The sequence below is a fragment of the Phytophthora parasitica genome (assembly GCF_000247585.1).
Source record: "Phytophthora parasitica INRA-310 unplaced genomic scaffold supercont2.52, whole genome shotgun sequence".
Classification (NCBI taxonomy): domain Eukaryota; phylum Oomycota; class Peronosporomycetes; order Peronosporales; family Peronosporaceae; genus Phytophthora; species Phytophthora nicotianae.
In genome coordinates this window covers 292911-308307 of record NW_008649038.1, presented here as the reverse complement: position 1 = coordinate 308307, position 15397 = coordinate 292911, and the positions used below count along the sequence as shown (strand labels likewise).

Here is a 15397-nt window from a genome sequence, read left to right as displayed (position 1 = left end):
GATTACCGAGGGGATTGTCTGTACATGTGAATTCACTTATTTAAATTATTATTGGCAATTAATAATTATTATAGGCAATAAATAATAGAAGGTAGTCTATTTAACGGGTGCTATTAATAATCCTTCTGCTTCCGCCACTGCGCTGGACCTGGAACCTCCAGTGAAGCTGAGCTTGCTGAGTCGGTGCACATCCTGGCGAAGCCGTCGGTACAAAGCAGTAGCAATAGTTCGCGAATCCTGGTTTGGGGACGCAGTGACTCCTGCGTGCCACCGCTCCCAATTGCTAGAGACATCTCGCCCACATGTATTCCAATTGCTTAACCTTTCTCCACTGTTTGCCTTCGTGGACGACTTGGTTGCGGGGTTGCCATGGGAAAACTTGACCTATGCTGCACAGTGTGTCGGAACTCGAAGGAGATTGGGAGGAGGTCTTGAAACGTCGCAGTAAGAATGGGACGACGAGCGTCTCCAGAAGAATGCGAAGGAGAGCAACAACGGAGTACGCAGGAAGGACGAGCAGTTAGGAAACTCCTACAGAGGAGAATGCATATTTGTACATGCCAAACAGGCTTACATAACAACTAAATTCAATCTACCACGCCGAGCACACATCAAGCGCCTAGCTAGTGCTGCTACAGAGCACACAAGCAACCAACACAGTGCCCACCAAATGCGGCCATCGACCGGTATCAAATTTGCCATGCCTGCGAATGGGATGCATTTTGAGCTTCGCTGCAATTGGCGGTGTCTCTGGCCGAAAAGTAGTCTTGGTACTTCTCGATAATGGTCTGGTCGACCTTCATACCCAGCCAATGCTCTATGCACCTTTCCCAGAAGCAATGAGCTCACGTGCAGGATCATGTAATGTGTGTGTAAGGCCTGAATCTGTACAGGCTGTGGTCAAGCGGACAAGTCGAGTTTCGACTGGCATTGCTGTAATAGAGACTGTCGTCAACCTGTAGTTACTTTTTGCATTGATTTCTGATCACTAATTACTATTGGAGGCTTAAAAAGTGACCAAGGTCTAAAAATACCTGGCACATCAAATGAAGAGTGATTGTTTTATCGACACACTAAGTACGAAAGGAAACATTTCATCCAATTGAATTGGCAACTTCAACACATTCCGCCTTCCGCGCAGGACGTCGCCATGAACAAGAAGCAGGACACGCTGTGGTCGGCCTTCGGTCGGCAGCGCCAGCCACCAGCCAAGCGCCAGAGGGTACAGACGCTGGTGGAGAGCGATATCTCCGTGTCTCGAAGGAAACAGCTCAGAGGCTCGCCAAGTGTCGACGTAGAAACCGGTACCTTGACGGATGCGGACTTGTTGTCTTCTCAAGAGGATGCACTGAGTGCTGAGGGGCAGAGCGTCTGCGATGCTGACGATTTAGTGGCTTTAGAGACTAGGAAGAGAGCGACAGCTGCAGTCGCGATGGAGGAGCTGGAGCAAAAGGCGCAGGAAACGCCGAGAGGCAAGTTGAAGCTCAACGAGAGAAAAGAAGTAGGCGGAGCTAGTATTATTACTGCAGTTCTCCATGTATTGATATTGGCCTGTGGATACCTGTTACTGCAGATTAAGGACAGTGTACATGGACTGATGACGTTCGAGCCGATCTGCATGAGGATCATCGATACACTCCAGGTACGACCCCCAAATAAAGGGGAGTGTTTGTTATTCTCGCATGTGCATTTACCTTTGTGCCTGATAGTTCCAGAGACTTCGAAGTTTGCACCAACTTGGCGCTGCGAACTTTGTGTACATTGGAGCAACTCACTCCCGGTTCGAGCACTGTCTTGGCGTGGCGTATCTGGCTGAGAAGATGATTGAGAGCATTCGTTCGCACCAGCCCTGGCTGCCGATTACAAAGGAGGACGTCACTTGCATTAAGATCGCTGCGCTGTGCCATGATCTGGGCCATGGACCGTTCAGTCATGTATTCGACGGTCTCTTCCTCGAACAACTACGAAAGAAAAAGCTCATTCCAATGACGTTCAAGTGGTCGCACGAGCAGGGATCAGTGGATATGTTCGCTTATTTACTGACGGAGAGCAAAATTTCAGTCGAGGACTACGGACTGACCCAACAAGACGTCGTATTCATCAAAGAACTCATTTGGGGCGGACCTTTGCCAGATTCCAGCGGGATTCTGCGCGGACGACCGTCTCGTGACCAGCGATTCCTGTACGACATCGTGAATAACGCGAAAAGTGGACTAGACGTGGACAAACTGGACTATTTCATGCGAGACTCGCTCCACACGGGGGCTAAAATGTCGTGTGATACCGACCTACTTATTCGTAACGCTCGTGTGCTGGTAGACCGTGACGATCCTGAAGAAAACATGGTGGTTTGCTTTCCCGAGAAGCTAGCTGGGCAAATTATGCAAGCCTTTCGGGCACGTTACGAGCTTCATCAGTCCGTGTACCAACACCGAGGAGTCCGTGCTATTGATTACATGCTCTGTGACTTGATGATCTCAGCCAACGACCACGTGACGATCAAAGGAAAACGGATCTCCGAGATCATGTGTTGCATGGAGGCTTACCAGCATTTTGACGACCGTGTGCTGCTGAAAATCCAAGAAAGCGACAGCCCTGAACTAGAAGAGGCGAGATCGATACTAAATCGAATCTTCTCAAAGCCGTACTACAATTACGTCGGCAAGACAGCATTAACGGCGCACTCGCAACAGAAAACGGAGGATATGCTGCTGAATGAAGTGCTGCGGTGCTCCACAAATCGATCGCTGATCACCGAGAAGGACGCAGTTATACTGGAATTCATGCGCGTTCATTATGGAAAAGGGAAGGCAGACCCCGTACAACATGTCAGGTTCTACTCGAAGAATGCAACCGCAAGCTCCAGGTGCTTCCGCTTGCCCGAATGCGCGTACGAAATGTTCAGTCCGCGGAAGTTTGAGGAATACTCCATTCGAGTCTTCGTCAAAGAGCCACACCTGGTAAGTCTATCTACTAGATAACCCCGCCGCATTCTCAATTGTGTTCTGTAGGTTTCACCTGTTCGTGAGGCGTTTGAGAGATGGTGTCGCAAGTTCAACAACTCGCAAGTGTTTCCACTTGAGTTTAGCACCAAGCTGTGAGAGATTATATTGCTTCACACTTGACGCAGCAGCCAACAGTAGTAAGTAAAATAAGCCGGCGAACTTAAAACGATGGACTCCACATTCATTTTTCAAGCCGATAGCGTCGGCTTTTTGATGTACGCGTCTACTGTGAAGGTGTGTTTTACGGCTTGGATAGTGCTGTCGCCGCGATAGAAGTTGCCACTTTGCTCTCCAGAAGCGACAAGTCGTCCGGTTGGGGCAGTGCAATCTACAATTTCAACACAAAACGTGAGCAAGAAAGCACAAGAACTCTGACAAATGGTGGGAACTTACATCGGAGGGCACCTCGTAGATGTACGACTTGCCATCTGCATCGCCAGTGATCACGCTCTTGCCGTCGGCGCTCCATCGGATCTTGTTCAATGACTTGTCACTGATCTTCTCTGAGACTACAGACACCTCGACATCTCTCAGGATGTTCCAGATACTCACACTGCCGCTGCTATCTGCAACAGCAAACAGTGCCGGGTGCAGGGGGGACCATCGTACGTCGCTAATGTATTCGCTCGACGGCTCGAACGAGAGCACAGGGAACTCAGGGTGTTCGAGACTCCACAGTTTGACCGTCGAATCCAGAGAACACGTGAGCAGCAGACTATCGCGGTGTGCTGGCAGCAGTGGGTTGAAGTGCATGGCCGTAACTGGACCAAAGTGCGAGCCGTCCTTAGAGACTGCCTCGACAATCACCTCACGGACCAGGTCTCCAGTACTGCTACCGAGTAGACTGTTCCTGTTCTTCTTGTCGGTATCCATACTGCTGCTGTCGTCGCCAGCGCCAGGTTTGTTTTTCTGTTGGTCAATCTTCGTCGAGTACAGCTTACCAGCTTCCGTGCCGATAAACAGCTCCTTGATCTCCTTGCCCAACACTGCAAAAGAAGTGACCGAGGCTTCCATCTTCTTGTCCGAGGTGTTGACGGATGTGTAGTTTGACACGATAGACAGCGAGATGCGCAGATCCAGCATGTCCAGAGGCTTTTGCAGATGATCGAGATCCCATACGCACACTCGACCGTCGGTACTGGCAGAGATCAGTCTACAACAGCCACAAAATCCCGTTAGTATACACCTCCAAACGCACGCAAAACAAGCGGACTAACGTACGTGTACGACGTCTTGGTGCCTGCAACAGCCATCGCGTAGATCGGGTGTGTGTGGCTAAACGCCGACAACGCCGTCTTCTGCACTGGAGCGCTCTTGGCGCGAGTGTCCCAGACCACAATCTGACCGGAATACGTGCCGCCGATGATAATATGACGGTCGAACGGGTTGAAGCACGCACTGGTTACTTGTGAGTGGCACGTAAACCGGTATTCTGGTCGACCGGGCAGAGCTGTGGACCACAAGAGCACCACTCCTTCCGTGATTGCTGCCACTTCAGTCAGTGCCGCTGTGGCGGAGTTCCCCATCGTATCCCACTGCGACGACATGCCGTCGTCCTTGTCTTCGTCCTCCAAGAAGTTCCGAGCAGTGTACGCCACCAGAGTGAGCTCCGGGTAGAACGGGGAGACGTCCACATCTGTGACTGCGCGGTGTTTGGACCACTGACTGTCTGCAAAGACATACTGCTGCTTCAAGGACTCCGTGGCTTCCTCCACTGCGCTGTCCTGCTCCACGTCGGCTCCGTAGTCAATCATAATGTCATACTTGCTCGAAGTGTTCAATGCACGCTCGATAACCCTCGAAGCCTTGGTTAAAAAGGCCTCCATCGCATCAGACTGCATTAAACTGGTCTTGTCTTCTACTGATAGTGTCGTTGTGGACGTTTCCGTGGTTGAAATGGGCATTTCCGTGTCCACCGTCAAGTTGCGATTACGTGGGGAGGACGATCCGTCCACACTTGCTGGACGTCTAGGAGACGAGCGTCCACCCATATCGTCCACTTCCATGTCTGTCGCGCCGTCGTCCTTCACGAAGATCTCGTGCTCTAGTGTAATGTCCGTCTCTGTGTGCTTAGTGTAAGTCTCCACGAGCGTCGGCTGGATGTGCATCTCGGCCACGCTTGTTACAGTGGAGAGAGACGACAACTTCTCAGCCAATGACAGAGTGTTGGTCACTGCATTATCCTCCTTACTCTTGTCCTCGTCCTCCTTGAGTCGCTCCTCCTTCTCCGACGTCTTGAGGATATTCTGGATAAAGTCGTCAAACTTGTTCTCCTGCTGGCCGATGGCCTGGTTTACGCTCTCCGACGCGGCGGAGGACTCCTCAGCCGCTCGAACTGCAGCCTTGCGCTTGCGGATCTCCTCCAGCTTCTTGCGCTTGGCCTCCAGCTCCGCCGCGTGCTTGGCGCGCACCGAATCCATCCCCTCTTTCTCTCGCTCGGATCGGATAATGGGAGGGCATACAGAAATTAAGTCAAACCCTTTTATGTCTGACACATACATGTACCACATATATGGTACCTTGAACTGCTGCTGGAAGATCGGCAGGCAATAATTAGATCATGGCGACGGGAGGAGGGCAGCCACCGTCGGTGCTAGCGGCGGGTCTGCTGCTTTGTTGTATGGCTACGTCAGCGGTAACAACGCTTATGATCCATCTCTACCTTCACTCACCGGTTTCTTCTTCAAAATCGGCTCCTGCGAGCCAGAAATCCAATTCGAAGGAGAGCGAGCAAGTCGCCGATAAGGAGAAAGAGTCGATTCCTGCTCTTCCAGTCAACACCTCGATGAACAGCAAGCAGATTCTGGATCTACAGACGCTGGAGGGCTCGACAGTACCTTTTGCACTGCAATTGGATGCGTACTTCTCTCCTGACAAGCTGAAGGACTTCGACCATGCGCGCCTCTTCGATGGCTGCGGTAATGTGCTGGCAGTCCTAGACGCTATTCACCCGTACCTCGATAAGTTCTTCGCGAATAATGCGTGGGTATCCGTATCGACCGTGGAGAATACGCAGATCACGACGTTGCAGAGCTCCACTAGACTCGACAGCGACGGACGAGGGTTTGCCGAGGAAGAGTCCGACTCTGAGGACAGCGACGACCCTCGCTCGTCATATCCACGCATCAAAACACGCTGGCGCATGCCAGAGTGGATCGATCCTAACGAGACGGCGGAAATTGTCATCTATCCAGGAGTTAGAGCGCAAACATTCGCCCCAGAGAAGGTAATCAACCTTGAGGAGGGTGTGGGAAGGCATGCGAGACGTCCTTCAATTGAGAGCACAGGATCAACAAGACGCGCGTCATATGGGTGGTCAAGATCGTCGGTATCACAAGAAGAAGAGGAGGAAGTGGAGAAGAGGAGGTTGATAGTTCTGCCAGACGCACATGTGCTGGGAGGCACGTTTGATCTCTCGGAGGGGTCGATTCACATCGGCAAACACGTGCGAATCGAGCCGAATGTGTTTATTAAGGGACCCGCAATTATTGGAGCCAGAAGCACACTGAGAAGCGGGACGTACATTCGCGGAGATGTAATTGTTGGCCGGAACGTGGTGCTGAGAGGAGAAGTGAAGAACTCGGTGATTCTCGATGATGCCGAGCTGTGCCATCCAGGATATTGTGGTGACAGTATCTGTGGCTTTAAAAGCCATTTTGGCAATCAAGTTACGACTGCGAACTTGAGTTTATTCCCTGGTTCGAATTTGACTATCGATGTGGATGGTATCACGTATGATACGGGTAGGAAGAAGATGGGTGTCGTTCTTGGAGACGGAAGTCAATTGGGCTGCTCGTCCGTCACGGATCCCTGCACCTTGATTCAGCGAAATACGGTTGTATACCCACTTACTCGACTACGCAAAAGTATCTACGGGTCATCTCTTCTCATCAAGAACAAACCGATGGAGAAAGGAGTGCTGGAGATTGTTCCCATCAGAGCACACGATAACATGAAATAAACCGATTTATGATTCTCTGACCAGATTGATGACCAGGTAGGTCACTATCGGAGCTTGGTGGGGATTCTCACTTTCGGATTCTCGTTAGCCTCATCAAATACATCGAGCATATTAGGCATGGGAAACACCTTCAGTTGTTACAAGGCCAACAAACAAAATACGTCCAAGACGGCAGTGAACGATGGAAATGATCGCCGTGAGGTTTTCGACGTGAACAGTGAGGCCGAAGTTGACGCACCGACTCAACCTCAAGTCAACGAAAAGTACCCATTCAGCCAAGATAACCTGGGGCCATCTAAGTAGCAACCTCTGAAGCAGCTCAACGAGCTTAATCTTCTCAGATGTCTATCAAGAATGAAAATAATAGTAAAAAAAAAAATACTGTGAGAATGTTTCGATATTTGATGAAATGCCTAAATTAAAAAAAAGTACTACTAGTAAATCTTTTTTTTAAAATAAACTTTACTTTTTTTGTATGGAATTCTTCTACCAACAAGCAGTCTTGCAAACCTTTGACTCCAGGTGTCGTATATCGTCAATACCGTGTAAGACAGCAGAGTCAAAGTTGCCAGGCCTCAAACTTTTAATTACACCCGCTCTTGACCGAACTATCTTGATTAATCGTTCGACAGGATTAAGTTATCCTTTTAGTCGATGTCAAATCTCCTCCCAACAAGCGGTGTTTCAACCTGCGATATAATGGACTCCTCCAAGCGATGCGATTAGATGGCAGACACCTCGAGTCTTCCTGCCGGATACTTGTGGCAGCACTGGCATGCGTAGCAACATGCTTGGCGCCAGCGACGTCTGTAACCACGTGGTTAGCGCCAAACAGTTGGGCATCAGTGATTGGTGGAAATAGCAACTAAAATCAGCGATTGGCGAACACTTCAATGATACATATGAGTGATGGTCTTGTTCCGTCGTGCGGCAACTTCCAGCAGTAGGCGGCACTTCTCATTTTGCCGTCTAGGACGCACTCACAGGAACTCGCCATGACGATCACCAAGCGCGTACAGAACGAACTTGTCCAGGCGGTGGCACCCGCAGACACGAAGCTGCTGCAGACGCTGCGTAAGAGCTCAACTGTACAGCCCAGCAAGACCAAGGCGCGCTCTGCCGCCGAGCGCAACAAAGGCAAAGCCTGGACATGCGACGAGCACGAGCGTTTCCTCGTAGCACTGGAAAAGTTCCCGTCCGGGCCCTGGAAGGCCATCGCAGACTTCGTGGGCACCAAAGACTCGCGTCAGACTATGACGCATGCGCAGAAATACCGTCAAAAGCACGAGCGACAGCAACGCGGCTTGCGCAAGAAGAACAAGGCCAAGAAGGCTACTCAGCGGGCCGTAGTGGCTGATACAGTAGCGAGTCTGCAGCCTCAGATCGACGTTGCAATGGTCGAGGCGACAGACTTTTCAGTATTCGAAGCGCCGCCGCCGACGCTGACGAAACAGCAGTCTGACTCGCCCCGCTCGGCGGATGAGGCTGTCAATATTGATCCGTTCGCGCCTGTTGTGGCCGACGAGTCGCTGTTCTCATTGGCACTAGACGCTGGTGCTACATGGCTGAATGGCAAAAGCGATAGCGATCTCATGGAGATCTTCGCGGAGTATAACGAGCCTGTCACTGATGCAGCGTGGCCGCAGATGTGGAGCACGAACTCGCTTGAGGAGATGGTGGCGTCCTGCTCACAGCTTGACTTCCTCGGGGAGAGCTAAGCCGAAGAAGGACGGATGCACGACTGGCGGTGGATGCACATACTAAAGTTATCTCTTTAATTTATCTTTACCATAAACAATTAGGCAAATATACGTAAGTTTGAGTGTTGCTGTAGTATTAATAACAAGAACGCAATGAATCATGTTACTTGAAACATTCTCGACACTTTGTGTTAAAAATGCAACGATAGAAAAATGAAAACGTATCGTAAAAAAACGTCAAGAGAATTATAGTTAACGTTCGGGACTAATTTTGCTTGACGGATGTAGTTTGTATTTAGAAATGTGCGATTGCTCTTACCGGCACTGCATTTGGTTATCGCAGTTCCATGGCGCAGCTCTTTTCTCGAGGATGGAAAGTGGTCCAAGGCCCCACGACGGAGAATTCTGCACTAGCAAAGCAAGACTCAAAGAGACGTCCAGCAAACGTTGAACCCGCAAATCAATCGTGGTGGAGATGGAGACAGCGTCGCTTTGCTGCCATCGGCTGGGGTTACGTCGCTCTTATGATTGTCATCTTCTCGCTGTCGAGCGCGTGGAGTTTGCTCTTGATCGTGCTAAACCTCGAGCCGGATAGAAGCGCAAATTACATTTTGCAGAGTGAAAGCTTGGACTACGGACACTTTTGGCAGTCTCGCAAGGCACCATTATCCATTCAAGCAATGACTACAGTCCTACTGATTGTAGTCGTCGGGGTTTACTGGTATCTGCTGTACTTACTACTTATCCGACCTCCACAACGCAGGACTCGCTCAGAAAGGTCTAAATCCAAGCGACAGTCGACGAAACCATTAAAGCAGGATAAAACATCTTGTTCTACACTAATTCTGGTACTGCGAAGAGTGGCTAGTATCGTGCTACAGATCTTCCAGAGCGTCATTTCGACTGATGGCAAATATCGGAAAGTGTGGGTAAGAAAGATGAACTTATGCATTCATAAGTGAGAGTGCTAATGATGCTTACATATTATCCTGTTATTTTGTTTTAGAATGTCCTGATGGAGATTCCAGATGTTATTTTGCAGATACTCTCTCTTCGGGAGTACATGGCTCAAGGACTGGACTCTTCACTACTCTATTGCTACGCTTCTCTCATGGCTTTGAATGCTTTCACTGTTTTCTATCACGTGCAATTCCGATGGAACGAAGCTGCTTTTCACCACATTCTGAAAGATTCCATGTAAGTTTTCTATGTAGCAGATAGAAACACTGATGAACTAACACTCTTGTTGTCTCTAGTCTCGACGCAACATGTGCAGTATTCTTTCCAGCCCTCATCTTGTTCTACTCCTTTTTCGTATTTCAAGATGACCTCAAAGCCGTCAAAATTCGCCAACAGTTCTTCCCTCCACGGGTATTTGAACGAAAAGCCCGCAACTACGTTAGCGCCAAAGAGATGAATTTGTTCAGCACAGATTTTGAAAGTCTCTTGATTCGAAATGGGTGGGATATCTTCCTCAAGTTAAGTTTTAGCTTACTCGCCTGTCTGCGATGGACCAGAATCACAAGTGTTCTTCTCAAGCGAGAGCGCAAACTGTCACGAGGTCTTTCACACAAAAGTGCCAGCGAATCTCTCACTACGCTCACAATGAACAAGGAAAAATCTGTGGCGCCTCTGGATACGTTGAGTGCTGTTGCTCAGCAACCTGAGAAGAGAGATGAAACAGTAGAATCAAACCGGTTACTACGGTTTGGACTTCGAACGGCAGTCGGTCTGATGTTTCTCGTGTATGGTATTGGATGTATCGTGTACACCGCTGTCGCAGTGCAAGTTTCACGTGCTTCGTGTTCCTCATATCCACAGTGCGTTCAATATAGTTACCAGTGGATTCTTGGCGAGTCAAACGATCAGTGTCATTGTCTCGCATACGTCGATCGAGAGTTGGCGCCTGCAAATACTCAAGAATTGGTGGACGTGACGCAAACATTGGCGACCTTGGCTGCTGTCGGTAAACTTCAAACTGTTCAACTGGTGAATCGCAAGATAAACAGATCGCTTCCAAACGCACTTGAATCTTGCAAAGGGCTTCGGAACTTGTACGTTATCAAACGTATCCGACCCAAAGGTTACAAACTGATGGCGTTATCTATCTACCTGTAGGGTATTAATTCACACAGGGGTCAAAGTATTCCCTTCGTGGACAGCTACCTCATTTTCCAAGCTCGAATATCTGTAAGCTCGTTGATTTTACTTGTCAGAAATATCATCACTAATTTTTCCATGTATTAGTCATATTGAAGGTGATACTTCTGATATTAACCTCACCGAGTTGCCAAGCGACCTGTTTACTTCGATGACAAATCTCCACACTATCCACCTTTCGTATCACAAATATCTACCAACTCTGCCTTCGATGGTTGGGCTGAGATCGTTGGAAAGTGCCTACTTTGGATACCTTAGCTTGACCACAGATGTCCCTTCGATGGAAGATCTCCCGTCCATCCAAGTGTTAGCACTGGAAGGTCTTTCCCATGTTCGCACACTTCCAGACATTGAACAGTATCGAGATACACTGCAAATGGTGTTTGTGCAAGACTCAGCAGCTTGTTGTAGTGGATTTCTAAACGGCGGTGTCTGTAACACAACATTTCTAAATTGCTGCGAGCGAGATAACAGCGATGACAGTAGTGATGATCCGTTGCCTCCAACGTGTCTTAACATACCTGATGAGAATACTCTTCTCCCGACAAACACGAGTTTGTCAGTTCTCAGTCGATTTGCAGCCAACGTGTCGAATTTTTGCGATCCAGCACAAGCAAAGTGCCCGTTTGCCCACAAACTCAATAGCATTTGGACACCAGAAGATGTTTGTCTTGGTGTGCTCTACCGCGAATGCACGTCTGAATACCTAGGTGTTGGGATCTGTTTCAACCAGGATATGGGTCGTGTAAAATGTGTACACTCACAAACAGTCATTGACATGAGGAAGGCAGAGATCCAAGCTGGTTGTGAATGTGACGAGATTGAGGAGAAATGGCTCGGCTGTGAATGAACAAATAGATTTGAGCTTCCATTCTACTATAGGTGGAGTTGTATCGCAAACATTGACATGGTTTTTGAAAGGGTATGGAAGGACTAGTTTAATTGGCCGTGGTAGAGTTTCGAACGTAGTACGGCTCCGATTGGTACTCTTCGGAGCAGTACGGGAATGTTGCCGTGTCCGAGTCCGGGTTGAACAGGTTCTTGCCGGCGTAGATCATCACGTACACACCCAGAATGGAGCAGACTACGATGATCACCATAGATCCGATGCGTTCGTATATCGGTAGTTTGTTCCAGAAGATCTTGAGGTAGAACAATAGAGGTAGCACGATACTACTCGCCGTGACAGCCGAAGCACCCGTGAAGTCGACAAGGTCGAGGAAGTTGTCCCGAAGGAAGACCGACGCCACTACAAGTAGAGCGAGGATACATAGGCGAAGAGTAATGTAACGGAGCATATTGAGCCTGCCACGGTACTCGGCGAACTCGTCCTCATAGTTAGCAACGACCTGGGGCGAGACAGCATCGTAGCTGCATACGATATCTGGCGACGCACCAGCGACAGACGAGAGCTTCTCGCGCATCTCAACACCTTGTTCCTGGTCAATAACCGGTTGATCCTTGTGCATTCCCAGAAGGAACCGCTCGGCCATGAAGAACGCCGGCATGGTGATTGTCGAGAACGCGATCACAATGTGTACATGCATGAACATGTAGGCCATGATGACAGCGCCGCGGTTGGGAATGAAACCCAGAGCCGACGTCGCGTACGGGTCCGACGTGTTGACGGCCGAGAAGAGGAGATTGCCCGAAAGCTGACACCCACCAGCAGCGTAACCGGCAATGGCGATAGCAGGAAGAAGGCTGTGCCGATTCCTAGGCTGACCATTACAACACGGGGCATACGCTCTGGCTGCGAGTGCTGGCGTTGAAGATCAGGGATCACCACAGCTGCACCGTACGCGAGCGCCAGGTTACCGAACGCAGTCACCACTTGGTGGAGCGATACGTCAGGCGTCGGGATCGACGGGTGACCCCGCATCTCCCATTCCAAGATGGACACACCGACGACGTCAGCGATAATCGTACCGAGACACCCGACGAGCGCAACGGATGACGCCTCCTTCAGGGTCGGGATCAAACATACCGGAATGACCGTGACAGCCATGAAGATCATCCAGAAGATCTGACTGAAAGCGTCCGGGAACAGCACGTCGAGTAGCATACTACCGAGTACCAAGAATGCGCAGGGCATCAAGAGACACACTAGCAGTTGCGAAATCATGACGGCGTAGCGGCCCGTGGTGCCAAACACCCAGCCACCGACATCCGAGAAAGTTTTTACCGACTTGGGAGTCACCAACATGACTTTAGAGAGTGCGACGGTCGCGTACACGTTCACGAACGCCATCAGCAGCAGAGCGATGGTGGCGTAGATCGGCCCGGCGCGTGCGTAGTTGGAAGGCATGGACAACGACCCGATACCGCAAAAGCAGCAGAAGATATTGAAGCTGATCTTGGCATCTTCGAGTGTGTAAAACGGCATCTTCGTTGGATGAAGAAGGCGACCAAACCAAGAATGAGCTGCCAGGACGGATGAAATTGTACAGCAAGAGCTCCACCTTGAGGTGCAGCGAGAACAGGTGAGTCAGACGGTCAACATACTCACAAGATCGACTCAGCTTCAGCCGATAGATACGGTGATGTTAAACGAGGTACTGCAACTTGTAGTCCGAGATACGGAAATTGTTAAACAATTCAACCAATTGGTCCTCAAAATTACGAGACAACTAATATTTTGGTGGTCTAGACAAAGTAGAGTTGATAAAATGAAATGCTATATCATTGTCCTCCATGGGGTTGCATTGCATCTCGATTGCTCATGCTAGACTTTCATGGAGCTAATTCATGTTGTTTTTTAGCCTGGAAACCCCCAACTTGGCAGACTTTTATATAATTGCTCCTTGCTACGGAAATGCTGTTGTTGGAGATGCTCCCACAGCTTCAAGGCGTCTCAACATGGAGTTTGCGTGCATTGAAGATCGAATTGAAATAATTCATTCATCCTAACACGATGTTTAGAGGTGGCAACGCTGTCAGGATTCGTAGTGTGTTGTGCATTCGATGATTGCCGAATCCTTGCTGGTGGCCGTACGCTTTCCTGACGAGAAACCCAGCCAGACATCAAGGATCCAACGAAGCACAATTCGTCGATACAGTAGGTACACGTTTGACGTTGTTGTGAGTAGATGCACATGATAATAGTGACCAATATTATTGTCGCCTTTATCCAGTTTCGGTATCTTCCCGAACTGAAGCGGTCGGCAAGAGTCGTACTAGGATGCTTCAATTCACTAAAAAAAATGCGAACAATTCGTTATGGTCGTGTATGCAAACGTGTTCGAGTGAATGGATGGTTCTTACATGCTGGACTTGCTTCAATCAAGAACAGTCACTGATGTAAATTCCATTCACTCAAACAGTTACCCGAACCTTTCAGACACAATACGACTGTAGCCGTTTGTAAATGATTAGATCACTTCTTTCATGAAAGCAGTTGCGATACCTTACATATAATATACCCTGAAAACAATTTATATACTTTTAAGTATATTATATGAAAGGTTTGTTTGTTGGTCTAGTACCAAGAAACATCGAATACAGCAAATTCATATTTCAAACTATAACGCCAGCTCTTCAGCCTCCCTGACACTGGTATGTATCACCAAACCATTAACTCCCTAGTATCGCAGGCGTCAAGTGAAGTACAGCGTGCAGGGCACATTCATCGCTGTGGTTGGTCATGAAACCGTTTCCATCTAGCAATAGTGGCCGGAGATATTCTTGTGCCCTATGCATTTCGTGGCGCTGTACCATGGTAAGTGTCTACTCCAACGGTTTAGACTACTTGCCACGGACTGTGGCAGGTGTCTACCCTGGACTAGTTGCCAAAGAAGGTGTTACTAGTAATCCAGAGTCCCAGGATTAATGCATGCCCCAGGACGCCCCTGGTTCCTCACAAGGGAGTACTAACACATGGTAAAATGTCTAATGTGGCTGCCACGGCGGCTTTCACTGAACGCACCAAAACGCTCCGATCCCCCGCCATGCCATGATGGGCCCAGTCCAGGCTAGGAATGGTTGGAGTAAGCTTGTGTTCCAGCAGTGCTTGACCAGCAATTCCCCGTCGCATGTCCTGACTATGAAAAGGCAAAGACGGCGAGAGCCTCTCTCGGATAAAACTCCTCGCTTCTTAATGCACACCGTGCAGACACCTCGCAACACCAGTGCGTACTCGCCGTCACAGTAATTTATGTGAGTGCATGGCTCGCTGCCACAGAAAGTTTTTTTTTCGCGCCGACAACCAATGTAAGCGGCGAAAAAATGCACATATCCCATGTACATGACGCTGGACACCGTTGAGACGCCATTTTGCAGCGGCAGACCAGCGTCCAAACAATGGCCGCGCCCTCGACATTGGGACGCTGACAAAATGGCGAGAGGTGCGATTGTTTAACGGAACGTCTCTTGTTCGTCATGGACGTCGTGGTGATCGACAAGAACACGGATAGGTATGTTGAAGTGAGATGATCGTTGAAGTTGTTGAATTCTACAGCAAATAACTACGATTAACTATCACTACTCCGACGTAGTAGAGTTCCGCACGTAGTACGGCTCCGATTGGTACTCTTCGGAGCAGTACGGGAATGTTGCCGTGTCCGAGTCCGGGT

At 49.3% G+C, this 15397-nt stretch overlaps 7 protein-coding genes across 11 annotated transcripts; 5 read left to right on the top strand and 2 right to left on the bottom strand.

Moving 5' to 3' along the window:
- Positions 1-1083: 1083 nt before the first annotated feature.
- Positions 1084-4872, top strand: PPTG_16371 (hypothetical protein). Of its 4 annotated transcripts, XM_008913213.1 has the most exons (6): positions 1084-1501; positions 1574-1642; positions 1710-2960; positions 3012-3904; positions 3969-4179; positions 4255-4872. In XM_008913213.1, the coding sequence occupies exons 1-4, from the start codon at positions 1151-1153 to the stop codon at positions 3099-3101; spliced, it is 1761 nt and encodes a 586-aa protein (XP_008911461.1). In that variant the 5' UTR covers positions 1084-1150; the 3' UTR covers positions 3102-3904; positions 3969-4179; positions 4255-4872. The 4 variants fall into 4 exon arrangements, with proteins under 4 accessions (XP_008911461.1, XP_008911464.1, XP_008911462.1 ...); XM_008913216.1 differs by having other exon boundaries at positions 1084-1472; positions 1710-3904; XM_008913214.1 differs by having other exon boundaries at positions 1710-3904.
- Positions 2209-5473, bottom strand: PPTG_16370. Of its 2 annotated transcripts, XM_008913211.1 has the most exons (3): positions 4227-5473; positions 3399-4158; positions 2209-3333 (listed from the first exon to the last, which is right to left on the bottom strand). In XM_008913211.1, the coding sequence occupies exons 1-3, from the start codon at positions 5423-5425 to the stop codon at positions 3247-3249; spliced, it is 2046 nt and encodes a 681-aa protein (XP_008911459.1). In that variant the 5' UTR covers positions 5426-5473; the 3' UTR covers positions 2209-3246. The 2 variants fall into 2 exon arrangements, with proteins under 2 accessions (XP_008911459.1, XP_008911460.1); XM_008913212.1 differs by lacking the exon at positions 2209-3333 and having other exon boundaries at positions 3334-4158.
- Positions 5474-5565: 92 nt separating this feature from the next.
- On the top strand, positions 5566-6966 carry PPTG_16369 (hypothetical protein; the record flags this gene model as incomplete). Its single annotated transcript, XM_008913210.1, has 1 exon — positions 5566-6966. The coding sequence occupies one exon, from the start codon at positions 5566-5568 to the stop codon at positions 6964-6966; it is 1401 nt and encodes a 466-aa protein (XP_008911458.1).
- A 117-nt stretch (positions 6967-7083) lies between these two features.
- On the top strand, positions 7084-7269 carry PPTG_23822 (hypothetical protein; the record flags this gene model as incomplete). The annotated part of the gene is made up of 1 exon (XM_008913209.1): positions 7084-7269. The coding sequence occupies one exon, from the start codon at positions 7084-7086 to the stop codon at positions 7267-7269; it is 186 nt and encodes a 61-aa protein (XP_008911457.1).
- A 610-nt stretch (positions 7270-7879) lies between these two features.
- On the top strand, positions 7880-8907 carry PPTG_16368 (hypothetical protein). The gene has a single exon (XM_008913208.1). The coding sequence runs from the start codon at positions 7962-7964 to the stop codon at positions 8682-8684; it is 723 nt and encodes a 240-aa protein (XP_008911456.1). The 5' UTR covers positions 7880-7961; the 3' UTR covers positions 8685-8907.
- Positions 8908-9013: 106 nt separating this feature from the next.
- Positions 9014-11676, top strand: PPTG_16367 (hypothetical protein; the record flags this gene model as incomplete). Its single annotated transcript, XM_008913207.1, has 5 exons — positions 9014-9595; positions 9673-9863; positions 9923-10720; positions 10785-10856; positions 10914-11676. 5 exons carry the CDS (start codon positions 9014-9016, stop codon positions 11674-11676), a joined length of 2406 nt encoding a protein of 801 aa, XP_008911455.1.
- An 88-nt stretch (positions 11677-11764) lies between these two features.
- PPTG_16366 (hypothetical protein) lies at positions 11765-13212 on the bottom strand (the record flags this gene model as incomplete). Its single annotated transcript, XM_008913206.1, has 2 exons — positions 11765-12481; positions 12553-13212. The coding sequence occupies 2 exons, from the start codon at positions 13210-13212 to the stop codon at positions 11765-11767; spliced, it is 1377 nt and encodes a 458-aa protein (XP_008911454.1).
- Positions 13213-15397: the final 2185 nt, after the last annotated feature.

Coding starts and splice junctions, on each gene's coding strand:
- PPTG_16371 (XM_008913213.1), top strand. CDS start 1,151: ATGAACAAGAAGCAGGACACGCTGTGGTCGGCCTTCGGTCGGCAGCGC. Junction 1,502..1,573: donor AGCTCAACGAGAGAAAAGAA/GTAGGCGGAGCT, acceptor CTGTTACTGCAG/ATTAAGGACAGTGTACATGG. Junction 2,961..3,011: donor TCGTCAAAGAGCCACACCTG/GTAAGTCTATCT, acceptor TGTGTTCTGTAG/GTTTCACCTGTTCGTGAGGC.
- PPTG_16370 (XM_008913211.1), bottom strand. CDS start 5,425: ATGGATTCGGTGCGCGCCAAGCACGCGGCGGAGCTGGAGGCCAAGCGC. Junction 4,159..4,226: donor GGCACCAAGACGTCGTACAC/GTACGTTAGTCC, acceptor TGGCTGTTGTAG/ACTGATCTCTGCCAGTACCG. Junction 3,334..3,398: donor TCTACGAGGTGCCCTCCGAT/GTAAGTTCCCAC, acceptor TTGAAATTGTAG/ATTGCACTGCCCCAACCGGA.
- PPTG_16368 (XM_008913208.1), top strand. CDS start 7,962: ATGACGATCACCAAGCGCGTACAGAACGAACTTGTCCAGGCGGTGGCA.